The sequence below is a fragment of the Podarcis raffonei genome, chromosome 2 (assembly GCF_027172205.1).
Source record: "Podarcis raffonei isolate rPodRaf1 chromosome 2, rPodRaf1.pri, whole genome shotgun sequence".
NCBI classification, from domain to species: Eukaryota; Metazoa; Chordata; class Lepidosauria; order Squamata; family Lacertidae; genus Podarcis; species Podarcis raffonei.
Window position 1 is genome coordinate 65,854,625 of NC_070603.1, and position 17,556 is coordinate 65,872,180.

Sequence of the window (17,556 nt, forward strand, 5' to 3'; positions counted from 1 at the left end):
TTGCTGCACTATGGTGGGTGGTTTTAGTGTATAAATTTGATGGCTGTTCTGGTTTTGTGCTGTGTATGGTATTTTGTTGTGCTGCTTTGGTTTTTATGATGCTTTGTCTCTTAAACTTATTGTGGGATGGAGAGAGGTGGGGAGTGGGAGAGCTTTTTTCTTTAAAAATGGGTACTCTCATTTTGACTCAAGAAAGTACCATTTTATTGTTCAAATTGGGAAAAATAAATACAGTAAATGGACAAAAGTGTGAAGATTCACAAAATGTTAGGGGTACGCATACCCCTGTCTCCCCCCAGAAAAAAGGTGTGTGGGTGTGTATAATGTTTTGTTCTTGTGCTTTTATTTATTTTTATTTTGTTACTGCCACCTAGACAATTTATTTTATGAGGAATCTCATAAATATAAATAATATGTATCACAGGAGACCAGCAACACTCACATTGTGGATAAATGTTTCCACCAAGACACTGTTGCTAGGTCAGGAACATGTTGTAGAATAATAAAACGCTGCATGGGTGTGCATGTGCATCAATGCCCTCTACCCAAGGGGAAGATTTCTGCAAAGCAGTTTTCCTTTAGTAATCACACTATTCAAGCTCTCTTTGTGCCTCTGTGCATGCAGAGCCAAAGGGGAGGGTATGGCATGCGGTCCAGGAAGATACAAAAATCCAGAATACGGTGTAGCATGACAATGTTTTCCATGCTTTTGTTTGCTCATTCATTTTGCCCTCCTGCCATCTTTGAATTGGCAAGGAATACCTAAACCAAGAAATTGGGGGGGGGGGGAGCCAAGTCCACAGAGAGAGGAGATTGGGTGAATGGAGGGGGGAGGGGAGCCCTCTCAGATTTCTCAACGGATAATTAAGCAACAAGGGGGTGGAGAGGGTAGCTAAGATTTTGAAAAATGCCTTGACAAGAGCTAATGCTGTACAGGGATAAGTGTAGACATGATATAAGGCAAGGGTTAGCCTCTAGGATCAAAGAGGCACACCTAATACTCCTATGCCCCTTTCCTGGCTTGCGTAATGGAGACAGGGAGGTCATTTTTCTTTCCTGTCCAGCAAAAACTTTAACTGGGACTTGAAACAGCGCATCTGAAACCTCCAATGCAACATTCACCGTTGTATTCAATTAAAGCAGAAAGTTCAGGGGTGTTCCCAATCCAGCAGTGGTTCTGGGTTACCATTTATATTCTATCAGATCACACAGTGCTTATGCTTTCTATTCAGGCACATTTTGAATGACAAATAGCAAAGGAACAGAAATCATTCACAAGAACTCGGCTTATAGGATGCATCTGTAGCTTATGCTGCTTATGTACGTTTACCATGTTTGGAAAGAAGCATTGGCTCCTGTCTGGATACTTTTTGCCACCATGACTGGAGAGAGATTTGCCAACAATGCATTCTCATCATCATCCGTAACATTTGCAGAGCGCTTTCTAGTGTTCAAAGCACTTCAAATCTGTTATTATCTTTTGGGGATCTTTACAACCTTCCCCTGCCCCAGAATGTCGGTATTATTTTTCCCTGTATTACAGAGCGGGGGCTGGGGCTAACTAAGGACACGGGGGTCTTTTTTGTTTTACAGCTCAGCACTAATGCCACACCAGCTCTTACCACCACAGAGAAAAAACAGCTGGGAAATGTCAGGAAATAGCACCTCTTCCTAGCCAAAGGGTGGGGGTGGGCTTCTGGCACAGTACAGTATTTTGCACAGTACCAGAAAGCAGCCCAAGGTGTCTACCCCAGTGTAAATAAACTGAGTGTAATGTTTGTGTAAACTGTGCAACTTTCTTTCTTCTTCTCTGGTTCAGTTGTGACTATTCATTATTTATATGCACATAGACCCATGCAGGTGTGGTCTAGGAGTGCCATCCACACTGGGGGAAATTCCAGTGGAATGCTGGCATACACCCAGCAACTGGGTTTAGAGTACAGAACTAACACACACACACACACACACACACATTTCTCCTTTCAAGTATTTTCCATGATTATTTCTTCTACCCGTTTCTCTCTTCTTAGGTTGCTACCTTAAATCCTAAGGCTAGAAATGTTTTGATCCCAGCAGCCCCAGCAGCCATGCCCTCTGATAGGGATTATGGGAATTGCAGTCCGAGAGCACCTGGAGGGCTGCAGGTTCCCCATCCCTAATGTAAATTGTGTACTGATGTAGAGAGCCCTAATGTAGTTGTGGACACTACACTAGGTGGTTTCAAAAGAGGAGGAGAGAAATTCAGGAACGATAAGGTTATCCATGGCTACTAGGCATGATGACTATATTCTACCTCCACTGTTGGAGACAGTATCTCTCTGAATACCACCTGCTAAGAATCACATGTGGGGAGAGCACTGTTGCACTCAGACCTTGCTTGTGGGCTTCCCATAGGCATCTGGTTAGCCACTGTGAAAACAGGATGCTGGACTAGAGAGGCCATTGGACTGGTCCAAGTGGGCTGCTCTTATGTTCTTAAATGATTCCTGGATACTCAGGATAGTTTGCAGTTTCCACCTGATGTCTAATAGGATATGTAAGGCCCTGTTCAGGTAGCGTGTAGATGACCTTCGAGCAGCATACAGAATAGTTATATGTCAGTTGTGGCAGAATCTTCATGGAATTGTCACCAGGTTTCTTGACTGCATCAATTTATGCTACCTTCTCAATCTCCTGGGCTCACACCTCAGCTTAGGCCCCTCTTTACGTTGGAGGGTTTTCCTTCCCTGCTGTTGCTGTCATGAAATTAAAGCCTCAGTAATCCGTGTTATAGGAATGAAGCCAGCGAGTGTGGGAAAGAATGGGGGTCGCTTTCATGAATCCTGTTACCAGAAGTATTTCCACCAATAGAGCCAATATGTTAACAGCATCCTCTGTCATCTACGTGATCAACACAGCAAGAGAAAGCAGTTTGGGTTGCATTCCATTATGATTAACATGGTATGTTATGAATATGTGGCTTATTTGTAGCTTGCAAATCCCCTTTCCTCTAAGCAAGGCCTCTATTGGTTTTACTGGTAATCCTGCCTGGATAAAGGAACCTAGGTGGTTGAAATAAACATCCCATACTCCAAGGAGCACCCCCAAGGCCTGAAGCTGAAAGAATTCAACACTTGGAGAGGGAATCATCTAATCAATTAAGGACATTGATACTCTGGCACTTATCAGTCCATCGCTGGGTGCCTCTAGTCTCTCTCCTTGTATTGATAGAGAACTCTCTTGATTTGATCATCATCAGAGGCCCTTCTGTCTGTGCCCTACGGAAGTAGTCCAGAGGGTGACAACAGGAGGACAAGCCTTTTGGCTGCCGCTGCCCATTCAAAGAATGCTCTTCTCAGTGAAGCTCACCTGGAACCAATAGTGAAGCATTTTCAGCTCCATTCATTTGGGTGCTTATTTTTCTTTGACGCTAGGGGCTAATGATTGTCATTTACAGTGGTACCTCGGGTTAAATACTTAATTCGTTCCAGAGGTCTGTTCTTAACCTGAAACTGTTCTTAACCTGAAGCACCACTTTAGCTAATGGGGCCTCCCGCTGCCGCCACCGCACAATTTCTGTTCTCATCCTGAAGCAAAGTTCTTAACCCAAGGTACTATTTATGGGTTAGCGGAGTCTGTAACCTGAAGCGCCTGTAACCTGAAGCATCTGTAACCCAAGGTACCACTGTATAATGATTGCCATTTGTTTCCACACCTGGGCTTTAATGAAAATTTTAGTTCCCTCCCTCTTTTGTTTTGCCTTCCATTCTCCGGAAATGTCCATGTGTGAGTGACTCTATAATAAGAGACAGAAAGTCAAGAGCAGTTTGACCTTTTCCATCTCTCTTTCTCGAAGTGCAATGCAGACCTCTCCCTGTCTACATAGAATTAAGTCCTATTAAATTCAATCATAGTGCTTACAAAATGGACACAAGTAGGAATGAGGCCTCCATGACACAAAATCCTCTTCTTGGGAGAATATTTAATGAAGAATGCTGTGTTAGTTATGCAAATCAAGAAAAATATTTTTGGCAGAATTAAGTATGTATATTTGTGAGTGTGCATGCACATGTGTACAGAGAAGGGGGAAAGAGAGAGAAATAAAGGAGAGGTGTAGCTGTGATGATTTTTGCCCCTATGGCAAAATCTGTAGACCCTGCACTGGGCAATATGTAATAGTACAGTGACTTTGAAATGTGGTGTAACAGCTCTGCTTTCCTTGGCGATCCTCCTGCTCAATCTGCTAAATGGGGGCTTTGAACATCTTCCCCAAAGGCTTACTTTAATGGCAGCACTTGGCAGAAAAGGAGTAGCACGCTCAGTCTCATATATGGGTCAAGATTCTGTTCCCATGTTTGAATTAGGTTTAGTTATTGCAACATTTGCAATATATTGCAATATGTTCTGGTAAGCTTCCTAGCTTACCAGAAAAGTCAAGGCAGTGCATGTGACTTGGTATGAGGAGGAATGGGGAGGAGCTTCTCTCTAAGTATCAAGGTTTATGCCCACCAATTTGCAGTCCAAGGAGTACAATGAATGTGTCCAGCATCCTATACTGTGTGCTCTAACATGTTTATTACTATCAAAGCTTTCCCAGGAGGTCTAGTAGGAATGGCATAGCACTGGAGATCTTGCTGAAACATGGATGCTTGTGTGTGGAGGGGTTAAAACTATAGCCACCAGGCTCTTTTTATTTTTTTTAAGCAAGTCTCCAGCCCTTGTAGAATCAGAAAGAAGAGGCTAAATCTGCATGAGCTCTTGGCCCACTGTGTTTTTGAGACTGCCTGTTTCTATCTTTCAGTGCAAATGAGGGACATTTGGGAAAGCAGGGCTAGGCAATTAGTCAAAGGCATTCCCAAGTGACACACCCAATGAATGAACTTCCTGATTCATACTGAAGCTTCCTTCCTTGGTGGAGAAGTGATTGCTGCCCCATGAAAAACTACTCAGAAATCCAGGCTTTTAGAATAGCAGTAGCAGCACACATGGTAGAATGGGGCTCGCCTTTTGATGTCACTGTTTCTGCTGCTTACCTTGATGGGGCTGCCTGGGTGGAGGCACCTGGAACCACCTCTGGTGCTCTCAAAGCCTCAACCTCATCCCCACCCAGCCTCATCCCTGCGCCAACTAGGTAAGCAACAGCAACACTGGTGTCCTGAGTGTGGATCTGCCCCACTGCAGGTGTTGTGTCCACCTAAAAACAAAAAGGCAGCCGCAAAGACCGTTGTCCATTATCTAATTATCTAATAATTTCATACCCTTTTCCACATGTTCTTTTCTTCCCCCGAGTTTGCAAACATTGTTTTACAATGTTTACATTTAAACAACATTGGTTTTCAATGTCTGCCCGTACCAATGCAGATAAAGACCATAATTAGCTTATCCCTGTTGGACGGGGCTAGAGGTTACGCTAGACCTGCAAAATAGCAAAGTTTAATACCCTTTCTTCTGAGGAAAGGGGGGCAATAACCGCAGTGTAATCAAGTGCTGTTGTCCAGTTTTGTCGTGTTTTTGTTTTTTAATTAAGGGAAATGTGAAGTAGCTGAGCAATTAATTGGAGGGGGGTAGGAGTAAGAACTGAAAGGTTTCAACTACAGGGAGAAGAAATCACTGGGACAGCTGGTCTACCCATTGAGAAACAAGTTTATCAGACCAAGTCTACCCAATTTGGTAGACTTGGGCTCTAAAATAGTAGACCTCTTCTCTGATGCTAGTTCTGAAGGTTTGTCAACATCTGTGAGTGCACAATAGTCCTGATGCAACAGTTCTTAGAGGCGGGGGTGGGGTGGAATACTCTCTCATTAGGATCTGTCGTTTTTTTTGCTCTTTCTCCTAAGCCTTGAAGAGCAGGGGGAGAAGAGACAAGCAACTATGCTGTGTTGTCCTTCTTTTGAAATTAACAATGAATATTTCCTTTTGATTTGCCACATTAGCACTAATGGAGTCCTCAGCAAGAAGAGGGGGATGTGTAGAATGAAGTGGGACAGATGAACTCTTTGGGCCCTTCTTCCACATGCAGTGCCTCTGCATCCATATTAGGCATCTGCATTTCAATTAAAACACAAACACTGTTAAATAATGTGTACACTCCACAAATGCTATGGAGAAACATATTAAAGTGCCCATAATGTGCATGCTGCTCATATATACCAAGTCAGCACACTGAGGTGTCTCAATGTGTATACTAAACACACTATACATATATATCTAAGAGGGGGCAACTTTTAAATCCCATTTATTTCAATGGCAGATACATGCTTAAACTCTTCCTCTTTTTTATTTTTTAAAGAGGACTTAACATTGCTTAAACTTGGTATCAGCAACGATTTTCAATAAACTAACTTTCATCATTTCTGACACTGTAGGGGAGTGACAGCTGAGAATAGGGGGAGGACGACGTAAATGTTGGTATCCCGTTACTTGTAAAACTGAAAAGCTTATAAACATTTTTAACAGCAATTAATTCCACGAGGAATGTGAAGCACACACTTAAATCTCCAACTAAACTCTCTTCCGACATCCCCTTGATTTCAGTTGGAAACATTCAAATCCTACTGAATTTGGTAAGAGGCCAAAACCTTCTCACTTCGGTTGAATCATGTCCCATGTTTACTTGAATGCAAGTTCTGGTGATTTCAGATAAATTCTTCCAAATCAAGGTGCTTAGCATCAAGGCACAACTGTCTAGAATCCATGTACTAACATTTAATGGGGCTGTGAATCATGGTCTGTGTCTGTCTGCCTAGTGCTAAGGCTTTTATTTATTTATTTATTAAATCTCTGTTGGGTCTGCAAGCTCTCAAGCAACTACCACAACTATAAACATTTTTTCTCTGTAGTATTAAATCATATATGTTTATGACACAGCGCCAGCAACTAGCAATATCAATAAATATAGAGCTTTCTCAAAATATGATGTATATTTAAAATAATTTCATGTTATTTCTGTTCATGTATAAATATGATTGACACCCTATTTATTTGAACGCCCGCCCTGTGCTATATCTCTCCTAGGCACAGGGTGGTTGACAGTAGTCAGTCACCTAGGGAATTCATGGATGCAAACAAGATTCTAGACAGAAATTTTCAGTCTTTATAAAAAATATAAATATAAACCAGTAGGGCTTAATGCTGGATCATATTCCCACTATTTATTTCCCTGTTGCTAATCAAGTTCTGTTCTTGCAAATTTCATACTTCCTCCCTCACTGCTGTTTTCCCATTAGCACAAACAGGAAAATAAGTTTCCAAACTCAAACAGAGAGGATTTTGCACTCTGTTTCAGCTTGATTAGACAAGGAATCCGTCTGACTTTAGGGAGTGATGGCCTTAAGGAAAGCAAAATCTTCATAAAGCTTTTCTTTATTATTAATATTATTATTATTATTATTATTATTATTCTTTAAATCCGCATAAATATTTGGCAAGGCAAACCTGTTCTCTTCGCAAGTGGTCATACAGATTTGAGGTAGAAAACCCGGTACAGGAAATGTATAAAATGCATCCATTTAGGTAGTTTAAATACATCCAAACAAAAATATGAAATGGAATCAACAATGTTGGGAGAGGAGAGACATGGTCGGAGGGGGAGACCTTGTGTTTATTTACATCAAAACAAATAACGACACTAGGCACAACACACAAGCCTGCCACAGGGAAGCATCCTTGCGAATCACTGGTTTCAACACAGGGGATCACCATGTGCTGAACTTTCTCCGGCAGAAACCAGGCAACCTTTTAAATGGTGCTTAATTGTAGCTGGATCATGCCCAGTATTCCCCTCCCCCGCAAGTGTAGGAGGAACCAATCCCCCAAACTTGGGGGGTGCAGGGAATAAGTGAAGTGGTGGTGGGAGGAAGGTATGGAAAGCTCATGCACGTCTGTAGGGGAGAGTGTCTCTAGAGTGCATGGCCAATCCCCCCATCGACCACGGGCAATACCGGGTCCCAGGCCAGGCAGGCCACAGTGCATTTACAACTGGAGGAGCAGATTGGGAGTCCTGTTCTTTCACTTTGCACCTTTCTTTCTGAACTAGATTCTCTTTTAACTGGGGAGGCGAGGGGTTGAAAGCAGAGGAAATGTAAACCTAGGGCACAGAGACAGAAGAAAGCAGCCGGGTTACAGCCAAAGCAAGCCTCCTTCCATTTCTGCAACCTGGACCTGAAAGTTTTGGCTCTGCCTAGAATTGCAGGCTGTGATCTTCAATGTGGCTTATTGACTCAGGTGGTTTCATGGGCATAGCAAGGATTTTTGTTGGGGGGCAGGCCTTTTGTTAGGGGAGGAAGAACCTCAGTTTGCTATGTATTTTTATTGATTTTTATTGATGGAGGGGCAGCTACCCCTCCCTGCCCCCCTGCTACACCCACAGGTGGTTTATTGAAGGAGCTTCATGGACTCCGATGGGGGGGGTGGCGGTTTTGGAATAAGCCCCTTGAGGACCGCATAGCTGGCCCCACTAAAATCCAAGGGATGGGTCCAGCCCAAGCCAAGAGTTTGGAAATCCAATTTGGGGGGGGGGGGTTCTTAATGTGGGCTGGATCGTGTCCAAAGGTGGGATTCAACTCCTCCAGCTCTTATCTGCATCCTTCCATCCTTGCCAGGAAGTAATCCCATTCCTAGCTGTGGGATTTACTCCCAAGCAAATCTGTTTATGTGCTCAGGTTTCCGGCTACAGCCCTGCTAGGGCGTGGGATCCTATAGATTTTGAAAAGGAAGCAAAGGCTCCGATCAGCACGCTGACATGCAGAAAGTAAGTTGTCGCCTCAAGAGTGGCCTGGCGTTAATAGAGTGGTGTACTTCGAAGTAGCTCTCCTCCTGTTCGATGGGATCCTCACGACGACCAGGATGTTTCGGGCTGCAGCCTAAATTGTGATGAAATCGGATTATCAACCTCTCTTCTCCTCCTCCCCCCTCCCACTCCCCCCCTTCAGCAATGGCTTGACAGCAAATGGAAATCACTCTCAAGTCAGGATCGGCTGGCGGGCCTTTCACCTTCTTTTGTGCAACACAAGATCCCTTTTAGGTCCGCACACAATCCCGCGTGATATAGCTATATATATATATATACATCTACATCTGTGGCACCCTGGTTCCATGAGACATTCAAAAGCGACATTAGACGACGCGATATCCCGCGCGGGTTTACGGCAAGGCTTCTTCCTGCCTGACTTTCCGACGGCGCAGACGGTCCATCGTTTGACGTCCAGGTCCTCGCCCGGCTTTCAAGCCAGCGCGTTACTGGCTTCAGGGAAGGCGGAGTTTTCCGTTCTCAGGCGTGTCGGGGGCCCCTCTCTCTCTGTTCCCCCTTCTGCAGCCTCCACATTGCACATGATCCTCGTCCTCACTGAGGCGGCCGCCGGCTCCCCGCTCCAAGGCTGCGAAGGGGAGGGCGGAAACAAACAAAAAAGCGGGTCGCGGAAGATTTCTCTCTCTCTCTCTCTCTCCTTCTGAGTGTTGGGGATTTGGGGTGCGCGAGGGATGGGGCAGAGACCAACCAGGGAGAACAGGGTCCCCCATCCTGGGCGCGCGCGCAGTCCTCCTCCCAGCCACCTCGGTGGAGCCGGTTCTCTGGAAACGGTTCCTGGTTTCATTCATTGATTGAGTTCCAGCGCCCAGACCTGCTGAGGCCAGCCAGTCCTGCCCTTAAGCCGTTTTTCTCCGTGGCCTAGAGCGTGAGAATAGCCCTCGGTCTGCTGCAAGGGGGAGAGGGGAGGGGAGGAAAGAGGAAAAAACAAAAACCAGGAGGGAATGAATCTCCTTTACGCATTAATCAGCATCATCACCAGAAGAAAAGAAAGCTGGGAAATGTAGAGGGGAGCCATCCTAAGCGTGCTACTCTTGAGAAAGTACGCTTTAGGAGGGCGCCTGGACTGGCTTCCCTAGGTCCTCCTGTGCTCAAGGGCGGCTCCGTCCCTAATAAGTGGATCCTACTACTAATCATATCGATTGTCCTAAAAGGCCCAACGCAGCCCCTGCGAAGCGCGCTTAACAGTCCTCACAGGCGAAGGAAGCGGCGCCAGCTCCTGCCTCTGCAACGAAAATCGACGGAGGGGCTTGCAAGGGCTTGGTCTTGGTGGGGTCGTGCCTAAGGCAGAGGAGAAAGCCAAGCAAGTAAAGGAAGCAAGGAAGGAAGCAAGGAAGGAAGGAAGGAAGGAAGACGTTTGCATGGCGAGCCCTTCTGCCGTCCACGAGGCCACTGTTTGTAAATTTCGCCTGGAAGGCTGTAAAGAAGACCCCGGAGTTGTTCATCTGTTTATGAGTATTAGATAATCAGGCGGAAGGCCATAAATTTCAGTCTCTATTTGCAGCCCTTTTATAAATATAAGAGGCTGCGTTTTGGTAAATACGTAGGAGTCCTCTACTAAATTACGCCTGTTATGAGTTTTTTAATTGTCAAGGCCGCTCCGCGAAAAAAACTCCGGGCAACGGGACCGAATAAATAAATCGCGGGGTTTATACAGGCTCTTGAATAGTATAAACTTTGCAGATGCTAATTTATTTACCCTTGGGAAGTATTTGCAACTCGGTCATTTAGTTATTATTTATTTTCAAATCCGGCTCCTCCTCTATCTCCCCTCAACGAGAGCGAACGCACAGGAATAAAGATGGATGAATGAATTCCTTTTTCCTTTTCCTTCCCCCCCCCCTTTTTTTATAAAAAAGTAATAATTCACTGATTACGCACCTTCTTTTAACTGTGGAGAGAGGAATCCACACTGGACGGGAAATGGAGGAAATTGAGATTGAGAATTATATTGCAATACAAATTTTGAATAATGATGATTATGATGATGATAATGGCAGCTGAGATCGAATTCGATTAATGTTTCTATGGCCTGATACTTTTCTGTACTGAAACAGTATCGAAAACTGATCGGCCAAACGCCGTAATTGAGAGAGGGAAAAGAAGCGCAGAGCCTCTTTAAAAGCAGGAGCAGTACGTCTCACGGTCAATTTCCCCCCTCCTCCATTTTTACACTTCCAGAAAAGGGTGGGTTGAAATGGCCTGAATGCATTTATATTGAAGAGCAAGAGAGAAATCTATTAGCATACAAAATAAATAAATGGAAGCCTCAGGACAGCCGAACCAGCTTCGCTCCAATTCAATTTCAGAGGGTTTCTTTTTGGGGGGGGGGTGTCGAGATTTGGGTGGATTGTATTCTGCTGGCAGCAGGAACGTGTGGTCTGCCGAACAGCCCCCCCCCCAGCCCTTACTGGTCTATTTAATTGGGGAGAAGCTTCCATTAAAAGATAAAAAAGGGGGAAGACCACTACAGTACTGTTGAGGAAACTCTTCCAGGGCGTATTTTGGAGCGGTCCCAATTCACCTCGTGTGCGTATTTATTCCTTGCGCCTTGGTTTTGCGCGGAGAAGTTTTTTTTTGCGGGAAGCAACTGCAGCCAAAAGCGGCGAAGATACGGGATTATTATTCCCCTCCCCCGCCTTCCTTCCAGACTGTGTACAATTCTCTCTGCTCGCCCTACCCCACCCCAAAACCCACATCCAAATGACCTTAACAGTTCTAAACAGCTCTGGCAATTCGATGGCGCATTTTTAAATCCCGCCAGAAAGGGGAACAGGAGATGAGGAAATGAAGTCGAGAGTTGCCTTTCCTCGCTCCTGGAGGATTTTGAAACAATCTCTTGCGTTATGCCGCCTTCTTGAGCCCCAGAACAAAAAAACCTATGCAAACTAGCGAAAGAGGCGCCAAGAAAAGGACCGGTATCAACGGAAATTCCCTAGAGAGGACTGGGCCAAGAGAGCTACATGCCATTTTAAAAGGGATGTGGGGTGTTTAAGTAGCGGCGCAATATTTGACAGGCTTCCCTGCATCTTCCCTATCTTTTCAGGGGTGTGGGGCACATTCAATATTCCCCCACCAGGTTTTTTAAAAAAACTATTTGTTGCAGTCCGATCTTCCAAAAAGGATGCGGTTCCTGGCCTGGGAGAATAAAAAGAAAAGTTGGCTATTTCATTTCGGCCGCCCTTTCCAAAAGTATTGGGACTTTTCTACCGCCAGATCCTACGCGTGTCTACTCAGAAGCAAGCGCCGCTGAGTTCAATTGGATTTCCATTGAAGCTTGCATAGAATTTGCAGCTGTCTTCGATGGCCAAATTGCGGAGTGAAGAGAAGGCGCTTTGAGCCGCTGACTACTGAACGCACTTTTACTCAGAGTACACCCATTGAAGCTAATTGGCTTCAGTTAGTTATGACCATCAATTTCAGTGAGTCTGCTCTGAGTAAACGTTAGTCGCCGGCAACCCTGGGTAACGTCTTAAGAGGAGAGCGCCGCTTTTGCAATCAAGAAGAAGCTCCTGCCACCCCACAACCAGCCCGCAAATAACGTTGGGTTGCCTCGATGTCTTTACGCAGCTGCTTAACACTAGGGCAGCGAATAGAAATCAAAAGGATAACTTGTGAATCAGAACAAGCGGGGCCTGTCCAAGATGCCAGCCAGCCAGCCAGCCATGCCCGTTTACAGGGCATGCCATTTCCCTCCCGCTTCTGCCTCAACAGTCTGCTGAGGGCTTTCCCTCCCTATTTCCCCCTTGAAAATGTTAGTACAGTACTTCTGAAAACCTTCCTATGGTGTAATGCTGCCAGCGCAGAAAGCAGACTGCTAGCAGAAGCCTTGTGTTGAATCTTGCAGAAAATCCAGTTCCAATGAGTCATTTGCACTTGCAGGATACACATTGTGCAACCACTGTCACCATTATTATACTCTTGTGAGAGGCAACACTAGTGTGTCAGTGCTTGTCTGCTGTTGCTTGCGCAACAATGTAACTCTTTGGCGTTGTTTCAGATGCGTTCACGCCGGAAGAACAAAATTGCTATTCTAGAAGAACATTCCTCGGACAGCACGAGTCACTTCTAACTTTTCAGAAAGCGCAGTTCCAAACACTTTTCTCGCAGCGAGGCATGTTTATAAATAAACCTGCACCCAGGGTTAATCTGACCTAAAAGAAGGAAGATGGCTGCGGGCGATCTCACCGCTTTAACTCGCGGTCAGAAGCTCAAGCAACGGGCTTCGCCATTCTTTTCCTTCTGGGTCTGCTTCCTTTAACCATAGTAATTAATATATATTATTTCGGGGTGTAAAGAAAGGCGGCGCAACACGACATTTGGATGGCTCGTTCATCCAAGGTCAGATTCCGATTCTCCCTCCGGCAAAGAACGTTCTGTGCAAGGGAGTAGTTCTCGTCAAGGAAGGGCGCGTCTTGCAGAATGCAGAACTGGGGACAACACTTGCAAGAAATGACCGCCCTCACTCAGCTCAGCCTGGCTCTGTCCTCCACCGTCTCACATCCACGCTAAAGGGAAATCAAACCAAGAGAACGAATGACTCACGTGCAGCGCGAGCCCACGCTTGTCTACTCAGAAGTATGTACAAGTGCACGCTTCCAAAGACGCGTGAAGGATGGATGGAGGCCTAAGGCTGCCATCCTAAATCACGCGATGTCGGGGATTGCGCGACAGGGGGCCGAGGGCAGATCGTTAGCAAAGGCTTGGCCTAGGCCAGAGTCAAGTTTAAAAAGGGCGCATGGAGGGCGGACGCAGGGAACATTTGTTACAGACGGTTACTTATTAGACATGACCATAGCAAAGGGATCCCTAGGAGCAATTCCCCCGTGGTCTTGAAACAGGGGAGCGAGCGATTCCCCTTCCCCTGCCTAGAGTGCTGATCTGTTAACGGATGAAGATCGGAAGGCATGCAGTGCAGTGAAATAATCGACCTTCTTTCCCCAAGAGATTGAGATCTCTACGGCAGTTGGCACATTAGGAAGGGGGTCGGAGAGAGGCTCCAGAGTCCCACATTACTTCTCCTGAAATATTGCCTGCCGCAGTGTCCCATTCCGCGTTCATTCCTTGCTAAAATGTCATGCAATGCATTCCATGCAACAGAGTTCGCGCGCAAAGCATCAGTTGGGGGGGGGGGCGCAGATCCACCGACCCAGGTCTCCAACTTGAACTGCCGAACGCTTTTGCCCACACAGTCTTTATGGCCCTGATTCAGACACGACCGGCAGGATGAGTCCACCAAGGGATGCGGTGGGTATGGGAAGCTTTGTTTTGTGGGACAAAGGGCTTCAGATTGGGTGGGTATCAAAGCCTCAGATTGCTACAGCCCTCCTTTGAAGGCTGGTTGCTTAGTCTAGAAGAAACCCCCACCTCCCACACCAGTGCAGAAGGGCTCGTTTAGATCCAAAGGCCAGAGGCCTAGGCTATCCTTGGCACGCCTCTAGATCCCAGTCGCTGGGGAGCCAGAGCAAGAATGAGCTGTTTTGCTCTCCTGCTCGGCTTGAGGAAGCTTTCCAGGGGCATCTAGTGAGAAACAGGGATGCTGGACAAGAGAGGCCTTGGGTCTGATCCGGCAGGGCTCTTCTTGCGTTCTTCTGATTTAATAATTGAGGTTTAAGTACTCAGGCCACCAAATCTCATCTCTAATCTTTCCATCTCCCAAACCCACCGCACAGCAAATGCAGCTTTCCCCAACTTGCCACCCTAATATCCACTCCACTCTACTTAAAGGAGGACCCTTTCCCTCCTTACCCTATTCACTTGGACTTCCGTAGACGTCAGTGGGCTTGATATCCAACAAAATACTGGACCATCTTAAAACCACACATAGAAAAAGCAAGCTCACTCCTCTCTTGCTCCAGGCGGGAATCATTTTGAAAAACCAAGCAGAGATTTTTCAATGATTCCGAGGAGCTCTATAGCCTGCCAGCCCAATTCTACCCACAGGAGGGGTGGGGCTCCTTCCATACCCCTTTGCGATGTCCAGGCCTCTGCTCTAGTTACCCCCACCGAGGAAATCAGCCTCAGAGAAAAACAGATGCTTGTTTGGGATAGCTATTCTTTAAGTGGAGCACCGTTACCTCACATGAGCCTCTTACCTGAAGTTTAATGTGGGACAGGCCCGGAGACGAAGACCTGGAATTGGGGAAGGGGCGCGTGTTCTGGGGCAGAGAGGTCCACTCTCCGGAAGCGGAAGCCCAGGAGAGCGGGATCAGGCTCGCTCAGGTGGTCAGACCTGGCCGAGAAGACAATCTCCAATGTGCTTTTTCCTCCCCTCCGCTATGGGACGGCTGAGCTCCAGGGTGAAGGGGCAGGGGTTGCAATTCCCTGGAATTGAGCAGAGTCTCTTCCCCACCGCTAGCCCCCGCGCCTCTAACTTTCGGCCATGGCTACGCTCGGTGCAGCTGCCCTAAAGCCTGTGCAGAAACAAAGGTATTGTTTCCACCCCTTATATAGGGAGCCGCCACTCATCCCGCTAAGTCTGGAACCAGGAGACTCACTTTTCTGCCCCGCTCCTCCCGTTCGAGGGGAGGGAGCCTCTGAGCGCGCGCAGAGCGCCTTCGCGCGGGCCCTTACCGGCTGCTCGCGCTTCCTCTTGGCGGCGTCGCGGGGCTCGGCCTTCTTGAGCTCGGCCTTGAAGCCCTCGGCGGCCGGCCCGTCCTTGGCCAGCACCTCCATGAGGTAGGCGATGTAGCTGGTGGCCAGGCGCAGCGTCTTGATCTTGGATAGCTTGGTGTCGGCCGGCACGTTGGGGATGCACTCGCGCAGCTCGGCGAAGGCGCTGTTCAGGCTCTCGGTGCGGCGGCGCTCCTTGCGAGGCGCTCCGGGCGCCGACGACGAAGACGCACCCCGACGGCGCGCCGCGCTCAGCCGCCCGCCCAGCTCCGACGGGCTGCCGCCGTACGACGAGGCGGGCGAAGCCGACGAGCCCAGCCCGGCGGCCGCTGCAGCCGCTGCCGCAGCTGCCGCGCACACCAACTCGGGAGGAGGCGGAGGCGGCGGGGAGAGGTCGGAGGCTGCGCTGAGCAACCAGCCCTGCGCGAAGGGCCGCTCGGCCGGCGGGAAACATCGGCCGGGGGCCGGCGGAGGCGGCGGCGCGGGCGGCCCGAAGAGGAACGGCTCGTGGTGCGGGTGGTGGGGGTGGAGCAGCGCGCCGTGGTGCGGGTGGTGGTGGGGATGGGGGTGGCCCTGGTAGCCCCCCACCACGTTCATGGCGACGGCGGCGCCCCCGAGTCTCCGGCGCTACGAAGAAGCCATGGGAGGCTCGGCCCCGAGGGGCGCCCACGCTGCGGGCGCGCCGTCCAAGTTGCGTGGTCCAGCGGCGCGCTCCCTCTCTGCCGCGCTCGCCTCAGCCCTCCTGCTCTGCAGCCAGCAACTCGGCCGGCCTTTATGCAGCGGTGGGCTCTTTGATGTCACGCTGCGGTGAAGGGGAGGAGAGAGAGAGACGCACGCACAAGCACACAAGCAAGGAGGGAAGCGAACCCGGGACGGAGTGGTTTTGCCCCTGAGCCAGGAGGCTGGCTCAGTCAGTCCTCCCCCCCCCCCGCCCAAGACCCAAGAGGCGTCGACCTCGACCACATTCGTGGTGCATAGAAACAGTATTGTAGTTTGGGGTTATTTATGGCATTCCCAGCCCACTTTTTCCTCCAAGGAGCTTACTAGCTGGTCTGCGTGGTTCTCCCCGCTCCCACAAACACCGTGTCCCCAAGGTCACCCGGTGAGCTTCATGGCCCAGTGGGCATTTGAACCCCGGCCTCCCAGGCCCTATGGTCTGCCCACTTCAGTTCAGTGGCACACCTAAGAAGAGACTTGCTGGATCCAGTCCAGCTTTCTCAGTGGTCAACCTACCACAGCGATCTCCTCACCCAAACGGCTGTTGTTATTTCTTCCGAGTGCCACCATCAAGCACACGGAGCCAGGGTTTGTGAGCACAACCACGTTCGCCCTCCCAGCCCTCGAGTATTTACTTGGAAGGAAATCCCGCAGAAGTTATTCTGAAAGCGCGCCTGAGGTTGCGCACTTATCTACCGCGGAAGGTAGCGCGACTTCCTTCTGAGAAAACAGGCATGGGATCGGGGCTGGCAACAGGCCCCGGTTCTAAGGCAGGTTCCTGCTCCCTGAAGCTCTATTTACTGTTGGAGGAGCTTGGGAAAGAAAACTTTCCGCTCCTTATAAACCCTGCAACAGTTTCCTTGGAAGTGCAGTCGCGGCTGGTTTCCCTGGATATTGCTTCCGAGGAACTGCATTCAAGATCGCTTTGATCCGGATCGGCTGAGAACGACGACAAGATATAGCCAGAACCAGGGTGCTCTAGGACCACCCTCGGAGTCGGATCCCTGGCAGACCAGCGGCACCCACCACCAAGCACTTTGCTTTGGGAAAAAGACTAGATTTTGAGGACCGATGAATGAATAAGGATCCCTGAGTGCCTGTCTTTGACACGTGGTCCGATCCAAAGCGTATCTGCAGTGCAGCCCTAGTCTACCCAGAAGCTACTCCAAGTGGTTGTGGCCTTGCAGGAGGCCCCACAGAGCTCAGTGGGTCTCGTCTCCTTCTAAGGAGGCTTCCTAAAATGTCGGCGTTAAGGCTGTGCCAAGGTCACACGCGCCCCTGAGAAATAGTCCATTATATCATTGGTATGTTGTGTTGCTGTAAGCCACCCCCAGTGTCCACGAATGTATGCGTGTACTAAGTGTATAGGCAGAATTTCATCACTTCCTACCAGCAGCGATGCGCTTGGTAGAGGCCCGCAGATCTTCGTGTTTCGCAAGCACCTT

The 17,556-nt window shown here is 48.3% G+C and overlaps 1 protein-coding gene across 1 annotated transcript; it reads right to left on the reverse strand.

The window, feature by feature from the left end:
* Positions 1–9,371: 9,371 nt before the first annotated feature.
* HAND1 (heart and neural crest derivatives expressed 1) lies at positions 9,372–16,090 on the reverse strand. Its single transcript, XM_053377088.1, has 2 exons — positions 15,356–16,090; positions 9,372–9,671 (listed from the first exon to the last, which is right to left on the reverse strand). The coding sequence occupies exons 1-2, from the start codon at positions 15,989–15,991 to the stop codon at positions 9,570–9,572; spliced, it is 738 nt and encodes a 245-aa protein (XP_053233063.1). The 5' UTR covers positions 15,992–16,090; the 3' UTR covers positions 9,372–9,569.
* Positions 16,091–17,556: the final 1,466 nt, after the last annotated feature.